The sequence below is a fragment of the Balaenoptera ricei genome, chromosome 2, assembly GCF_028023285.1.
Source record: "Balaenoptera ricei isolate mBalRic1 chromosome 2, mBalRic1.hap2, whole genome shotgun sequence".
In the NCBI taxonomy this organism is placed as follows: domain Eukaryota; kingdom Metazoa; phylum Chordata; class Mammalia; order Artiodactyla; family Balaenopteridae; genus Balaenoptera; species Balaenoptera ricei.
In genome coordinates, this window is record NC_082640.1 from 104,695,688 (window position 1) to 104,712,103 (window position 16,416).

At 40.6% G+C, this 16,416-nt stretch overlaps 1 protein-coding gene across 5 annotated transcripts in view; it reads right to left on the reverse strand.

Annotated features, from left to right (window-relative positions):
* EIF2AK4 (eukaryotic translation initiation factor 2 alpha kinase 4) overlaps positions 1-16,416 on the reverse strand; it is a 108,302-nt gene that overhangs the window by 68,775 nt on the left and 23,111 nt on the right. For 2 of the 5 annotated variants that reach the window (XM_059913657.1, XM_059913659.1), the window contains exons 4-7: positions 14,200-14,391; positions 11,547-11,627; positions 9,880-10,028; positions 1,940-2,055 (exon numbers count right to left, since the gene is read on the reverse strand). In XM_059913657.1, the coding sequence (XP_059769640.1) occupies positions 1,940-2,055; positions 9,880-10,028; positions 11,547-11,627; positions 14,200-14,391 (538 nt within the window). Of the gene's footprint in view, positions 1-1,939; positions 2,056-9,879; positions 10,029-10,852; positions 11,118-11,546; positions 11,630-14,199; positions 14,392-16,416 lie in introns of those variants that run through there. The other 3 variants (XM_059913658.1, XM_059913660.1, XM_059913661.1) reach the window with 3 other exon arrangements.

Sequence of the window (16,416 nt, forward strand, 5' to 3'; positions counted from 1 at the left end):
ACCTAGAGAAGCAGTTTTACTTCACAGAAATGCTGACCATTTAAGAGATTTTATTTTAAATGATCTGTTATGCTAGTCATAACTCCTGACATTCTTAGCCAAGGGGAAAAAAAAAAAACCCTAATGTTTGAAAATGTGTCAATCAAAGGAAGCAACCTGTGGAATGTTGGATCTATGCAGCACACGCTGGAGACACATGATAGTAAACGTTTATGGGACGGAATGTGATGTGATTTACATAAAGCCTAATTAAATTCGTGAATTATATGGCACAATGTCTTGCAATATTTATCTCCCCAACTGGGACTAAGTGGGTATTTCATAATTGCTGTTTGGGTTTTTATTTTGTATTACAGTTCTATCATTGCCACCCTCCTTTTGTCACTTTTGTGTGATGGGGATAATAAAAGGGACAAAAGAACACACTGCAGTGAGGCTGAAGGAAAATGTTACCAAAAGAGCTCAGACTGATACTCTACTATGTGCTAACAATGATCATTTACACAGAAGCCTCTATAATGCTTTAATATATAAGGAATAATATCTAGGGAAGTTCTTGATTCCCTCTAGTTCCAACAGCTTTAAAGCAAATGTTAATTCATTGATCTTTTACAAAAACATTTCTTAGAAAATTAGGACATATTTTAAAAACTGGACCTGTCATGAGAAAACAAAATAAATAATTTACTTGGTGGTTTTATAAAAAAAAAGTTCAGGCTGCAAATGTGTCTCCTAATGAGGGTATTAAGTAAGGTGAATCTGTCTAATGAGTACCAGTGAGACTAGGAGACAAAGGTAAGGTAATGAGCAGTTGGATTAATTTGCCTTCCTGATTTCCCCAGATTATTAGTAAAAGTAGTGAGTTTTACGTTGCCAATTCATGAGTCGGAAATGCCTCAGAGTCAAGGACAGTCTCAGGACCAAATCCAAGCATCTCTATCAAGGTCTTAAACCTGCCCAAACAGTTGCTATGTCTGAACAGGGAAGGCTCTGCGTATGTGCAGAATCCTGCATGGTCCAGGCTGCCTCAGTCAGCCAAGGTTGAGTGTTCAGATCACAGACTCTTCAGATGCTTCATTTCTTCTCCCTCCACCTGCTGCCCTCTCCCCGGCCACTCCCCTGTTTATTTATACCTCCTCAAAGAGGAAGGGAAAAGATAACAAAAGAAAGCAAACTTGATATAGGTAATTTAGTTACCTGTTAGCTCTGGTAAGAATACTCATGGGATTGAAAATTGAACTTAATTGTCAAATTCACCATATGCAAGTGATCCCTACACCAATTAGTGGCTGTATCTGTATGACTGATAAAAGATCATGTACATTTAGGGCAAAGGAAGTAGATACTGAAAACTTGATTTTAATATAAACAATTCAAATAGCAAATTGCTGAATGAGATTCACTCCAAATAGCCACCTGCTAAATAAGATGGCTAAACTGCTAAATAAAACACATAGAAAATAAAGTGGTTTTCCTGGTCTGGTACAGTATGCCAAGCAGGAAAACGCTAAGCAGGTGGACAGCAAATTAAGAAAATGAGACTTGACCATTAAAGATCATAGGCATTAGAACTCATTTTGTTACACATATTTTATCAGCAACAGATGCACAAGATGCAAAATTCTACTGATTCATAATATTTCAACCATTTTGGTTTTGAAAAGCTTGGCTAATTCTAACGACGGCAAATTTTAAATTACCCTTCTGCTAACAATATTGCCAAGAGCCTGGGTTTTTATTTCCATTTTACAGAAGGGGAAACCTGAGTGACTTCTCCTTCTCATTAATCATCAGGAACAGAAGCTAGAATGACTATCAGCTTAAAGAGTCTTCCTTGGACTGCGCTGGTCTAGACGACGCGGCATCTATTCTACCCCATTCCTTCATGATTAACTTTCGTCATTAGAATAATTTAAATGAGTTTAGCTAGTTTACTCACCAATACATTTCCCTTTGTGCACCATGAGCTGATCAGGACTACCCATAGAGAAATACAGGATTTCACAAGAGCCAGGAGAATCTTCACTACTACACACAGAATACTGACGTTCTCGCCTTAAAAATAAATTTGGACAACGATTTTTTTTCTTTAAGATTAACACAGGAAATTCTTGCCCCTCCATTTTTTCCTGCTTGTTAGCCCACTCACTGTCCAACATCTGTCTCTGCTGGGAACTGAGCTGAAGGTGCTAATGGGAAAGCTGTCCAGCCCCCCACTCGCCATTGAGTCTTCCCCACACGAACTCTACAAACCCCTGCTCTACACCTGTGCTACCCAGTATGGTAGCCCCTAGCCACATGTGGCTACTTAAATTCAATTCAAACTCAATTAAATGAAAAATTCAGTTCTTCAACTGCAATAGGCACACTTAAGTACAGGGATACCTCATTTGATTGTACTTGGCTTTATTGAACTTCAAAGATTCTGTGGCTTTTTTTTATTTTAGATTGAAGGTTTGCGGCAACCTTGCATTAAGCAAGTCTATCAGCTCCATTTTTCCAACAGCATTTGCTTACTTCATGTCTCTGTGTCACGTTGTGGTAATTCTTGCAATATTTCAAACTTTTTCACTATTATTATATTTGCTTTGGTGATCTGTGATCAGTTACTACTACGACTCACTGAAGGCTCAGATGCTGTTTAGCATTTTTTAGCAATAAAGTATTTTCAAATTAAGGTATGTACATTGTTTTTAAAAAATATAATGCAATTGCACACTTAATAGACCACAGCATAGTGTAAACATGACTTTTATATGCACTGGGAAACCAAAAATTCATGTGACTTGCTTTATTGATTGTGATACTTTATTGTGGTGGTCTGTTCCCACAACATCTCTGAGGTATGTTTGTACTCAGCCCCAAGTGGCTAGTGGCTACTATATTGGGCAGCATTGATCGAGAACATTTCCATCATCACAGAAGTTCTAGAGCAGTGATTTAGCTCTATTCCGTATTGACCCCACATCTCGTGCACGCACACATCTGGAGAAAGCTGCAAAATGGCAGCTTGGAGCACTACAAATTCCTGACCCGCCACTATTGAATGCTCATTCATTCTCTTTCTGGTCTCTGCTATTCCCCTTCACAACTTCTTCAAAATACTCAAAGCCCAACCCCTCTTCTTCTCTTTCCCTTTTTCTACTTTTTTTTCTGAGTGGGAAGCAATAGCTGGGAAGCTAGATTATAATGCAAATATAACGAGTAAATCGGGAGAGCTTTGCAGGGATGAGGCAAGGGAGAGAGCTCTTGATGGTCAGGATTGGACACTTGGAAGAAATGCTTTGATCTCTAGGAAGCAGCCCTCTCACTCTGAGCATGATATTGACCTCCACTTTTCACTGAGAACACGAAGAAATGAGCAGTGAAGCCCACACTTTCTGTGGGTCCACCTAGAAAGTTACTTGGCATCTGCCCCATTTTTTCTTTTTCCCAGACTGTGAGGAAGGACAGCTGCCCTGTCCTCAGTTCCATCCCTACAGTCTCCTCTGGGGTTCTGCTCCATCAGTTAGTCCCTCTCTCCTGTATGTTCAATCTGTTCCTCTATATTGGCTCCTTCCCTCAGCCTATATATCTTTCCCACGTCCATTCTCCTCTCCTTCAATCCCACGCCCCGCCTTGTTTTTCATTTTCAAACTTCTACACTTGCTGTCTCCATGTCTGCCCCTTCTATTTACTCTTCATGGCACTGCGAAGTCAATAAAACTGCCACCTCCCTCCTACCCACTTTCGATCTGATTTTTCCCCTTGGTTCTTTTTTTTTTGTGGTTGGTGGCATAGTCATCCATTCTGTCTCACTAGTCAAAAATGTGCACGTCTCCCTGAGCTCCTAGATCTCCTGCATCTAATTGATCCCCAAGTGTCAGCCTCTCTTCTCCAATTCCCCTGCCCTGTTCAGGACATCACCAAATTTCTCCTGGATACAAGAAATACCCCATTATTAACTGGTCTCGTCACCTTCAATCCTATATACCTTCCCCCCCAACACACGCCCACAATGCTGATAAGACCTGTTATGACTTGAGTCTCTCATATCACATGCGTGTCCACAAATTCCAAACACCAGGGTATGACTAATACACTGTAGCTCTGTTTAAATTTCGACTTCTCAAGTTATTTGTGCAACCCTGGGCATACTGAAGTTTATAGAGAAAAGGATAAGAGTGAGGGTTTAAAATGATGTGCTAGACTCATTAACATATAATAAATGATGCAGAAGCACCTCTACATGAGCTTTGCCCCCTCCAACAGATGGTGCTAATAGTCATTTTAGTCTAACTCCTCTATGTTCTTTAGTTTACAGTGTGTAAATGCTTGATTTTAAGGCGTTTTAGAATATTAATCACCCCATCATGACTGTTAAGTACAAACCCAATGAGAATGTTAAGAGTTCTAGTAAGAAAAGATGTATCATTAGGATTGAAAAAAAACCCAGAGATCATTTTAAAAGTGAAAGCGTCAAGAAAAGGACAAATGTGGTACATGCCACATGGGACAGACTGACAGCAGGAACAATTCTGAAGGATAAAAAGTAAATCACAGAGAGTTTGAAGAGAAGGAACAAAGAAGAAATCCAATGTCACTGGCATTTCCTGTTTTCACCCAAAAATGTGTACATATTGGAGGCTCATACTCTCTACTTTGGACTCATCAGAATTGGGTTCGGAACAACCTTCTGGAACCTAATCCATTAATAAGTAAAACAGCTCCTAAACTCCAGCAGAAATAGCCATCCCGATGCAAGCAAATGGTATTTAGAAGCAATTAACACTGGTGTCATTGCCAATGATTTTTTTTTTTTTAAGATTTATTTATTATTTATTTTTGGCTGCATCGGGTCTTAGTTGCAGCACACGGGGTCTTTTGTTGTGGCACATGGGTTTCTCTCTAGTTGTGGTGCGAAGGCTCCAGGGCACGTGGGCTCTGTAGTTTGCGACACGTGGGCTCTCTAGTTGAGATGTGCGGGCTCAGTAGTTGTGGTGTGTGGGCTCAGTTGCCCCGCAGCATGTGGGATCTTAGTTCCCTAACCAGGGGTGGAACCCGCATTCCCTGCATTGGAAGGTGGATTCTTTACCACTGGACTACCAGGGAAGTCCCGTCATTGCCAATGATTAATTCTAGATTATGGAATATTCATGGGGGTTTGCAATATCATTAGAAATATCACCCATGTTATCAGTTTTTCCCAGTAGCTGTGGCAGTACACAGGGTAAAGGGTGTTTTAAACAAAATTGCCAAATAACATTAACTGGGTTTTATAAAGAACAGATAATTAGACACAGTTCAATTTTAGAAGACTAAATTAGGCATCTAGGACCTTGATACCTCAAATAAGAGGAAAACATGATTTTTTAAAAAGCCAAGTAGCAAGAAAAGAGGCGGCAATTTGTCTACTAGGGACTTGAGAATCAGACTCCTACCCAAAAGACTGCTCTGCCAACATGGTCAATGGTGTAGATGGTTGGGATGGGACGGAAAAAGGAAGATCTCATATGAGACACAGGGGGCTAGGGTAGTCTCATCTTCCCGCCTAACTCACCAAGATGCCACAGAAAACTCTAGCTCTTGGTCCCCCAATTTGAAACTCCAGGCAGCTCTGTGGACATAAAGTTAGTAAGAATTGCTGACATTGCTTAATTTGAAGTGAACCAGTCTATGCCTCCATGGAGCCAACTGGAGAGACTGTGAACAATGGAAGCTCACAAGTGTGGAGAGATGTATCAAGGATTCCCTCTTCCCCTACCCACATCCTTAATACTTCAGCGGTTCCCCAGCCCATGTCTTATACTTAGGAGACAGGCTGGGACCTGGGACCCTTTGCTGCAGTGCTTTCACCTGGACAAACGTCTCCTAGAGCAACAGAATACAAAGAAACTGTAATGGACTAAAAATAGCTGCGTGCATGCCCCACTGGGGCAAATTATGAACAAGATACAAAAAGACCAAAAACCCAACTGCCACTTCTGAGGTGTCGGGAGCAAAGCAGGGTACTGAGCATGCACCCTGCACACAGCACCACCAAGGGGATGGGGCCGACCACCCAAGCCACCCCTCCAGCCCGACCCAGGGTCTGTCCCTACCCTCACCCCATTTAAGGCACCAGCTTGCCCACCCCCCACCTCAGAGAGAGAGCAAGGGCATCTGTTATTTGTTTTCGCCCCCATGTGCTACAGCACGAGTCCCAATAAAGCCTTGCCTGAATTTCTCATCTGGCCTCTTATCAATTTCTATTGATTAAAGAGTCCAAGAACCCAGCTGGGTAACACTTATACCCTTAATTATCTCTTCTCTGTAAGGAGGAATAGCCAGCAGTTACCACACATGGTGTCAAAATCAGGAAAACAAACTACAAGACAACCTGATGCTGTTTCCTGGTGAAAATGGGTGATGTATCCTAGATTCTGGGCTACACTTTAGTAACCTACACGGAAGGCAAGTCTGAAACTGTGAAAATCATTCTCTACCATGAACTACTTTATAGAATTTTTTTTTCTTTTTTTCCTTCTCCTAAAAAGTTCAAAGTGCCCATTTATGAGATACAACATCCCTGGGAAGAAGGCAGGAGAGAACTATGTCTGCACTTTACAAAAGACAGCTTGACACTGAATGGTTAGTTTAAACTGACACTTTAAAATGGTTAGTTTTATATTATTTGAATTTTACCTCAATTTGAAAAAAAAATAAAAGGTAAATCCTTCAAAGGGGAAAAAAGACAACCTTAAGGACACAGAAAATAAAGTTGTTCAACAAAGACAAAAACACATCCGTGAAGAGTTGGGCCAAGGGGCCAGGCCCTTGAGTATCAGGCCTTTAAGCTCTTTCCACTAGAACAGTGAGTGGTTTTCTGTTCTCTTTCTCTTGTTTTACGCAGTGGAAACCTTTCATTAAATAAAGCCTTACTGATTTTTGATACGCCCACATAAAAAGAAAAGCTGAGCCACCCTGGCTGAAGAGGCTGCAGACCGTACAAGTGCCAAAAAGACAGTCTGTCCCTTTCTATCATCCTTCCTGACTCCCTCCCTCCTTTCATCAGATGTTTACTGAGCACCTACTCTGTCTCTCCCAGGCACTGTTCCAGGCCCTGAGGGAAACACAGATGAGGTCCTTGCTCGCATGAACTTGACATTGTCATGAAAGGAGAAAGACAATAAAAAAGCAAACAAGTGAATATGAAGTTCAGTTAGCAGTAACTGCTATGGAGAAACTTAAAACAGGGAACTGGGGAACAAGTGACTAAGCAGGGGAGCGGGGGGGTGGGGAGGGGGGTGCTCAGGGAAGGCGTCTGAGGTCACTGGTGAGCGGAGAACTGAAAGATGAGAAGCCAGCCATGCAAAGTGCCCCAGGGAGAGCGTCACAGGCAGAGTGACTGGCAGAGGCCCCGAGATGGGAAGGAGCTTGGCGTGCGCGAAGGACTGCAAGATGAGCGTAGCTGCCGTGCAGAGGCTGAGGGAGGGGGAGAGTAGTACGAAGCGTGACGTGCAAACCATTCCTCTACTGTTGCTCTCCTGTTCTCCACTCTCCACTGGTAGCCAGGAAGAACTTCACTCAGTGTGGATCAGATGCTATCTTATTCCTCTTTAAAACCCCGAATGGCTGCTCATTACACCTAAACTCCTGACCCGACCGACAAAGCCCTCCGTGACACACCCCTGCCGCCGCCTTGAATCACTCTCTCCATGCCCGCTCATTGCAGCCACGCTGCCCTGTTTGATGAGCTCTGGGCAGGACAAGGCCAGGCTGGCTTCGGGCCTTCTGCACCGGCTGTTCTTTACCCAAGCAGCTGGCTCCATTCCATCATCCAGATCCAGTATCCGTGCCCCACCCCCGTCGAAAGCCACTGTCCTTCTGTCACTCAGGATCCAATCCTTGGACTCCTTCCTCCAAACACCCAATCTAAAGTAGCCATCCGGTCTTTCTTCAAGACAGCCTATTTAAATTCTCTGCAGAGCGCTAGTCACCATCTGACGTTTTCTTGCTTGCTTGTGGACGGTCTCCTCCAACTAGAATATAAGCTCCATGAAACCAGAGTCCTTCTTGATCTTGTTTATTGAATCCCCAGGACTCAGAAAGGTGTCTGACCTTTAGTAAGTGCTCATTAAGTATCTGGTTCTAGATTGGATTGTTTTTAGTCACAGCCAATTCGAATAATGCCTGCTGACAATAGTGATGACAAGGCCATCTCTACTAACTCTACCAAATGTATCTACTAACTGAAAGAATAAAATGGAACACTCTGCTTCTTTCCTTTGGCTTTCCAACTCAAAGACTAGTGAATAGCAAGGAAGAAAAAGAATCAAGAGTATGCCATGAGGTACTTCAGTATATCAAGGACTTTTTATTTCTTAACTGAAGAAGCATGTAAACTATACTTTAAGAAAGATTCATTCTTTTCCAGTCGGTAGCCAACATAGTGCCAGAGTTCATGCAGGTTTGTGCAACAACGTTGGCAAACAATACATAAAAATGATTTCTTCTTGGATGCTCATGGAATGTCACATTCTATCCAAGACATACAAATGGCCCTCTACAAGCACTACATGAAAAGTTCTACCTATGTCAAGGAGGGAGAGCATTTCCCATCCTTCCTTGAATAAACTTGCTAATAATCTCTGATCTCAAAAGCCAAGTCTAATCTTGGACCCACTGTTTACAGTTAGCCACAAAAATGGAAATGTTTAAACTAAAAAAAATTGTTTTTTATACATCCTTATTCATGGCATTGATTTATTTCCACTGTTTCTAACACAGTAGGAGTCTGTCAATTATTTCCTGCTGAAGTACTCTGACTACTTCAAACTATGTTGCCTAATGGAAGCCCAGTTGCAAAAACAATCTAAATTGGTGCAAGGAGTTATAACCTTAAAAAGGAATTGTTACGAGAAGCTGCATTCAAGAAAAGACTTAGTTCACCTTAACAGTAGGTGGTTAAATGTTAATATCAAAATGATTTCTGAGCTGATTTTTTTTTAAAAGTAGATAATTAGGGAAAGAACTGAAATGATTCCTTCGTATAAACAAACTATAACGCAAAAGATTATATAAGCTTTTAGTTTGGTACCTAAAATGTTTCTTATTATAGAAGAAAATGTTGGTTTTAAGTGCTGCTTAGATTCTCACAAGAGACAGTTTAAACACATAAAGAAGCTGAATTATAATACCTATACTATTTAATCACCCACCTACTCACAAATGGATTCTGTACTAAAATTCCTTTCTGGTCCATAGAGGGTCACAGCAAATAGACAGGGAAGTCTCAATTCTTTAGAGACTTGAGGATGTCTTTAGAGACTTGAGGAAAAGGATGTAGAGGAAGAGATAGTATCTTTCATATCATCTCTAGTGACAGGGAACAACCCAGGAGCCCACCTGCAGTAACAGGGAAGCCCAGTGTCCTCAGTAGCAACAGGGAGAGGAGTCCTGACAGCAAACTGGGGCTCCTGTCCTCATGTAAAGGATCTCCCACACCCGTGCCCGTTTTGGAGTATTCCCCACATCTGTGGTGGGACCTAGGGAGTTACAGACTGAAAACACACACAGTGTGAAATCTGACTGGATGATGATTCTGACAGAGAAAAGTTTTTAAATCACTTATTGAATAATTAGATCATTAAAAGTCAGATCAAACTGCACTGGAGGCAAGACTGTAAAGTGTTGTAACTGTTATAAAAGGGAATGAACCCTAAAACTGGTTTCATGAAAGATACTTGGAAAGTGTTAAATGAAACTTTTATTTCATATTGCTAACTAATATACTAAGATATACAGGCTCTGCAAAAGTTATTAAAACTATCATGTGACAATTCCACCAAATTTCGCTACAAGTTGTTTTAATTCTTCTACATCTTTCATCCTTCCAGATCAGAAACCGCAGGGACTTACCTAGACCTTCCAGAGGAGTTGGTCCGATGTTTACCATTTCCTATAAAGTCAGGAGAGCCTCCATGTAGAATGGCAGCTGTTCTGTGTCCTCCTGGGTCTTTCCTAGAGGTATGATCTTGGTTTGACAAACTAGCTATTTCTAAACGTTCCTTAAAAAAAGAAAAGTAAAACCTACTTCAGATATAAGTCATAAGTGGAAGACAATCATGGTACATAATTATAAATATGTAGAGAATGCAAATCTTATTTAAGCTGAATGTTTTCAAGTGTAATAACGTTGAACTCAACTTTTAGAAGTTTAATGTCCAAATATGTACTGGTTCAAGAACTGAAGGCCAGGTTACAGTTTCAAGAGAATGTGTATTTTATAAACAAAAATGCTTAGAATCGTGGAATATACATGAAAAATTAGGGAGAAGAGCAAGAGATGAACAGAAGGCATTCAAAGAGAGAGCAGATTCAATATCCTGTAATAAACCATAATAGAAAAGAAAAAAAATGTTCTAGTACCGTTTGCTGAAAAGGCTATCCTTTCTCCAGAATTATCTTTGTACCTTAGTCAAAAAATCAGTTACATATACATGGGGTGGAGGGGGTCTATGTTTGGATTATGTCTTCTGTCTATTGATAGAATTAGTATTGTTCTGGTATCTATCTTTACTCCAATATTAAACTATTTTGAACACTGTAAAAAACAAACAAGGGGAGAGCAGAGTGAGTGACAGGAAGGCAGATCAGATGTAAGATAGGAGAGTTGATGGGAACAGTAATATCACCTTAAATTTGTATACAGCTTTGTATGTTCACAAAGGGCAGTACATTTATCTGTGGGAATAATTACATAAGACAGAAAGGAAGGCATTATCTGTGCCGTCTTAAGGGGTGAGGAAAATGAGCCTCGGAGAGTGTCATCTGTCAAGGTCGCAGAGCCAGGCAGTAAAAAAGCCAAAGCTTTCAGCCAGGTGCTGCTTACCTGTACATCAGTGGCTCCTCCCACTGCACCTCATTGCTTCCCTTAAGTTTAATGCCATATTTCTCTAAAAGAGAATGAGCAAAATTGTCTCTGGATTTCTCCAAACATGTGTAGCTGGTTTTTGATTGAGTTGGAATCAGGAAAAATACAGGAAAAAGGACTTTATCCTTTTCCACCCCTGCTTTTTAAACCAGCTCTGTTGAATCCTTCTTTTCCATCACTGAATGAAATCTCAGGGAGATCCATGTGGTTTCCATTCACTCTTCTGTATGAACAAATAGTTTTGTTTTCCAAGTATTAATAATGCCAGTCTGGGTTGATTATCAAAACTTCAATCTCCTCTCTCCTTCAACTCTTTTGATAAACTACTGTAGTTATGTAAGCCTAAGTCATCTACAGATAACATACAACTCTAAATTTTGCTACTTATTTGGAGAATCTTAAATATATAATGAATGATATTTGGGGGACTTTTTAGTGCTTCATTTTAAGCTTTACTACTGATACTAACAAAGGAGGGGAAAAAGAATAATGAAGGAAAAAGAATAATGAAGAAGGAAGGACAGGGGTCCTGACTTCTCAGATATTCAAACATTATAAAGATACAATAATTCAAATATCATCAATGGAAATAAAAAGATTTTATGTTTAGCAAAATGTAAACTATTTGAGTATGGCAGAATTGCTAGAGTACCTGCTTAGCCATTTCTTTCCTTTTTTTTTCTTCTTTTATCTCTTCTTTCCTTCTCTGAATCTCATGAAGGATTTCACGTTGCTGAAATAAATCATACTGCCATCAAATGCTGATCTCTGAAACCCATTCAACATACGAATTCTGAAACCACAAAAAATCTTTTGAATTTCAGTAATTCAAGCTCTCATCTCCTAAGAGATCTGAATATCTAGAACCTTAGTACAAACTGTAGTTACGTCAGTTTTATCAGAGTTCTTATGCAACAGGCTTCCCACTTAAATGGGTGTTAAGACTGTGTGGGGAGGGACACTTACTCCCCATTTCTATGTGGAGGGACTTTTTTTGGAAGCACGGAGTCCTAACCACTGGACCGCCAGGGGATTCCCAATGTGGAGGGACTTTAACTGCAGCAACACCATGGGCCGCTCACTTCTCCCCACACTTGACTGAGCCCCTCCTCTTTGATACCTGCCTGTCTGCAGAGAACATGCACTTGCGCCTACTGTCGGCCAGGCCGCCGGGTGGAGGTGGGCTGAGCTGGGTGCACACCCACAAGCCACAGACCTTCAGGTGCATTCCCCAATCAGTTTTCTCAGTATTAAAAGTGGCATTTTGATCTCTATCCATTTGACTCATGTAGCTATTACTCAAATGATTCTGAATTTAGGTAGAGAAAAATAGTGTTTTTTATGAGCTCCCCAAAATTCCAGGTTATAAATATCAAAACCATTGAGAAACTCACCAAAAACTATTACAGCAGTAATATAAAAACTAAAAGCATACCCAAAACTTACAGGTAGTTATAGTAGGACACCAAAACAAGACTGTTAAATATCTTTATCTTCTAGTAAAAATGTGTCTGCCTAAGAACAATGACAACAATAAGGAACTTTAAACCCTAAATGGTAACTAGGTTACGCAATTAAATAGGAGATAAGCAGTAACAAAATGAATGGAGCCGGAATTTCCCTGGTGGTCCAGTGGTTAAGACTCCGTGCTCCCAATGCAGGGGGCCCAGGTTCGATCCCTAGTCAGGGAACTAGATCCCGCATGCCGCAACCAAAAAAAAAAAAAAAAAAAAAATCCCTCGTGCCGCAACTAAGACCTGGCACAGCCAAATAAATAAATATTGAGAAAAACATGAATGGAACTCACAAAAACAGTGTTAACATAAGTAAAGGATGAACATAATGAAGCAGGAAAAAAGAACCAGGAATAAGAACCTAAGAAAAGGGCTTCCTTGGTGGCGCAGTGGTAAAGAATCTGCCTGCCAATGCAGGGGACACGGGTTCGAGCCCTGGTCCGGGAAGATCCCACATGCCGCGGAGCAACTAAGCCCGTGCGCTACAACTACTGAGCCTGCGTGCCACAACTACTGAAGCCCACGTGCCTAGAGCCCATGCTCCGCAACAAGAGAAGCCACCGCAATGAGAAGCCCATGCACCGCAACAAAGAGTAGCCCCTGCTCACCGCAACTAGAGAAAGCCCACGCGCAGCAACAGAAGACCCAATGCAACCAAAATAAATAAATAAATAAATAATAAAATAAATAAATTTATTAAAAAAAAAAAAAGAACCTAAGAAAAGCAGGAAAAACAAAACCCTACAAGTAATTGCAACACCTAAGGGAAGAAAACTAAAAAGCCTCACTGAGAGATAAAAATAAATGGAAAAACATTCCTGGATAGGAAGTCTGAATACTGTCATAATGTTAATTCTTCCTAAATGAATACATAAGTTTAGTGCAATTTTACTCAAAATCCCACAGGCTTTGTTTTGTTTTGATTTTGAGAAAGCAATCTTATAACTTATCTGCGAGAATAGCCGAGGGAAAAAAAAAAAGAAGAATGAAGGATGAAGGGACAGGGGTCCTGACTTAGACAGTCAAATGTTATAAAGATACAAATAACTCAGAGTGCGGTAGAGACTCAAGAGAAAAACAGATGAATTGAACAAAAGAGATAATTCACAAGTAGAACTTAGTATAAATGAGTAGGTAAAATACACTTTAAAGGAATTATTACAAATCACTTAAGAATGAATGATTACTTAATAAATGTGTTAGGAAAATGACTGGGGAAAAAAAAAAAAAGAAAAACTCAGACCCTCATTTTCACAACCCAACCAAAATAAGTTCTAGATAAGTTTATTAAAAGACTAAATAGAAGGAAAAAAAAAACTTAAAAATCAGGAAGGAAATTTAGATACATGTATTAACTTTGATTAAAGGATTTTTAAAATAACACAGCAGTATACATCCATATGCAAATAAAGAAAAAGTACAAATGGTTAGTGAACAAAAAAACCTTCAGTCTCTGGCTTTGGCTACTCATTTGGGCATGAGATACTTGTCCCACAGAGGGAAGAAGATAATAGCCTCTGAACTCCTGCACAGCTTTACAAGCACAGAAAGAGCACCAGAAGTTTGGTTAAACCGACCTCCTTTTTCTTTTATTTAAAGACCTGGACTAAGGGTTCTAGGGGTAGCATTGATATTTGTTGGGAGGGAATCACTCATAGTATTTATTTCTTGGTTACTCTTAGGGCCTCCTTTCACATGAATCCATGGTTCTTGGATCAAATGCTGAGCAAAACTTAAAGAAATACCAGTAAGTGAGTAGGTAGAGATGGAGGAAAACCTATAGGAGCTCACAGTCCTCCAGGCTGGACACCGCGGTGACAAGGGTCTCACCTCCTCTTCCTCTTTCCGCTTGGCCTCTAACTGCCTCCGTTGCTCCTCCTGAGCCCGCCTTTCCAGCATTTCTTCATGAAAAGACTTGGGAGGGGGCTTGTTGTGCTCGCAGAGAAATGACTGCACATGGTAAGCCAGTTCAAATATCATCACCTAAACACATGGATGGAAATCAACCACAAATGGTCAAGTGACGCGAAGCAGGGCCCCAAGGTAAGACTACAGAAAAACATGCAGGCCATCCGAGACCCACTCACAATGGTGATATTCATTTTAATGTGACACGTTCTAAATTAGGTCTAGGATGCAACCACAGGAGGAAAAAGCTTTTATAGCACTCACCTCATTGTGTTGCTATCAAGAAAAATCACTATCTAGATAAATAAAAAGCTTCACTTTTCTTTTGCAATCCTATTCAATTTATTAGCATTTTCTATATAATAAATCCAATAAAATATTTTTCTGTATAAATAAATCTGGTAAAATATTTAAGACTGCATAAAAGTAAACACTACCTTCCCAACTAGAAAACCTGCCTACATAATGACAGTTGAGCAGAGAATAATCATTGCTAACATGAGAGCTTTCATCTATCCATACAGCATACTGAAAACATCCTACTGGGGTACAGAGGCAAACGCTTAAAGGCCTCACTCTCTCCCTGCTAGTAATGGGCCAGTAGGAGGCTAATTAATACTTAGAAAGCATTTCATTTCCACTTAGGGAAGCATTTACAGTATCAGAAGGAAAAAGGCCCCCCTCTCAGACATCCTATGTGAATGTAGGAAGCCACTTTCTCCAACCCCTAAATCATAAACCATAGCTTGGCTGGTAAATCAACAGAACAAAGGTTTCTGGGACCCCACACTGACCAACTATTCCAACCCCAAAGAGGTCAAGAGTGCCGAGCTCCTTCTGCAGATGAGGACCACCACTCTGAAATTTCTTTTTCCTCAATTACAATGAAGCAGATTAAAAATTATTGTTTCTAAAAGGACTTAGGGTGGTAAAAGGTAATAGAATTCACTGTACACAAGAATATATAGTTTGCCTGGTGTTCACCTTTCTCTTGGGGAGAAACCACAGCTATTATTGGGGGAAGCTGTATTTTTTATTGTACTAGAAGCTGTGGCTTTCACTGGATATACTTCTATTTACAGTTGAGAAACACTAGTCTAGAGTCTAAGAGGCAAACTGTTCTGTGAAAAGCTCTTTTAAGGAAAGCTGATTAAAGAAGGCAGTTTCCATCACGTCAAAGAGAAACCATTTCCACACCAGAAAGGAGCCAGGAGCCAAGCAGTGGAGGGTTTTTCTTTTGCTAATGTATTTAATTTACTAGCATTTTCTGTATAAATCTGATAAAACATACAAGACTGGATGTAAATAAGAGCTAGTCTCCAAACTGGCTCTTGTCCCCCTCTCCCCCAAATCTACACAGTCCATCGTCTTGCTTTTTTCAGCCTCTGCTCACATGTCACCTGGTGGGGCCTCTCCTGACCTCCTTATTTACGGCAGCCGCTCTGCCTCACCTCGCAGTACGCATCTGTATCAGCCAGGGTTCTCCCAAGAGACAGAACCAAATAGAAGGGGTATGTGTCCACATATATATACGGTATAGTATCTGCACATAACCTATGCGCATCTTCCCACAGTATACTTTAAATCATCTCTAGATTACTTACAATACCTAAAAGAACGAAAATACTATGTAAATAGTTGTAAATACTATGTAAATGCTATGCAAATAGTTGTTGGCATGCAGCAAATTCAAGTTCTGCTTTTTGGAACTTCCTGGATTGTTTTTCTGAATATTTTCGATCTATGGTTGCCTGAATACACGGATGTAGTACCCACAGATACGGAGAGCCGACTGTGTATGGAGAGAGAGAGAGAGAAGGAAGGAGGGAGAGGGAAAAATTGATTGAGATTGATTTTAAGGAATTGGTTCACGTGATTATAGACGCTGATAAGTCCAAATTCTGCAGGGTAGGCCAGCAGGCTGGTGACCCAGGGTAGAGTTGATGTTGCAGTTCAAGTCCCAAGGGCATTTCCTGGCAATTCCTTCTTCCAGGGAGGCCAGTCTTCTTCTTTTAAAGCCCTCAACTGACTGCGTGAGGCCCCCCCACCTTATGGAGAGTAATCTGCTTAACTCAAAGTATACTGATTTAAATGTTAATT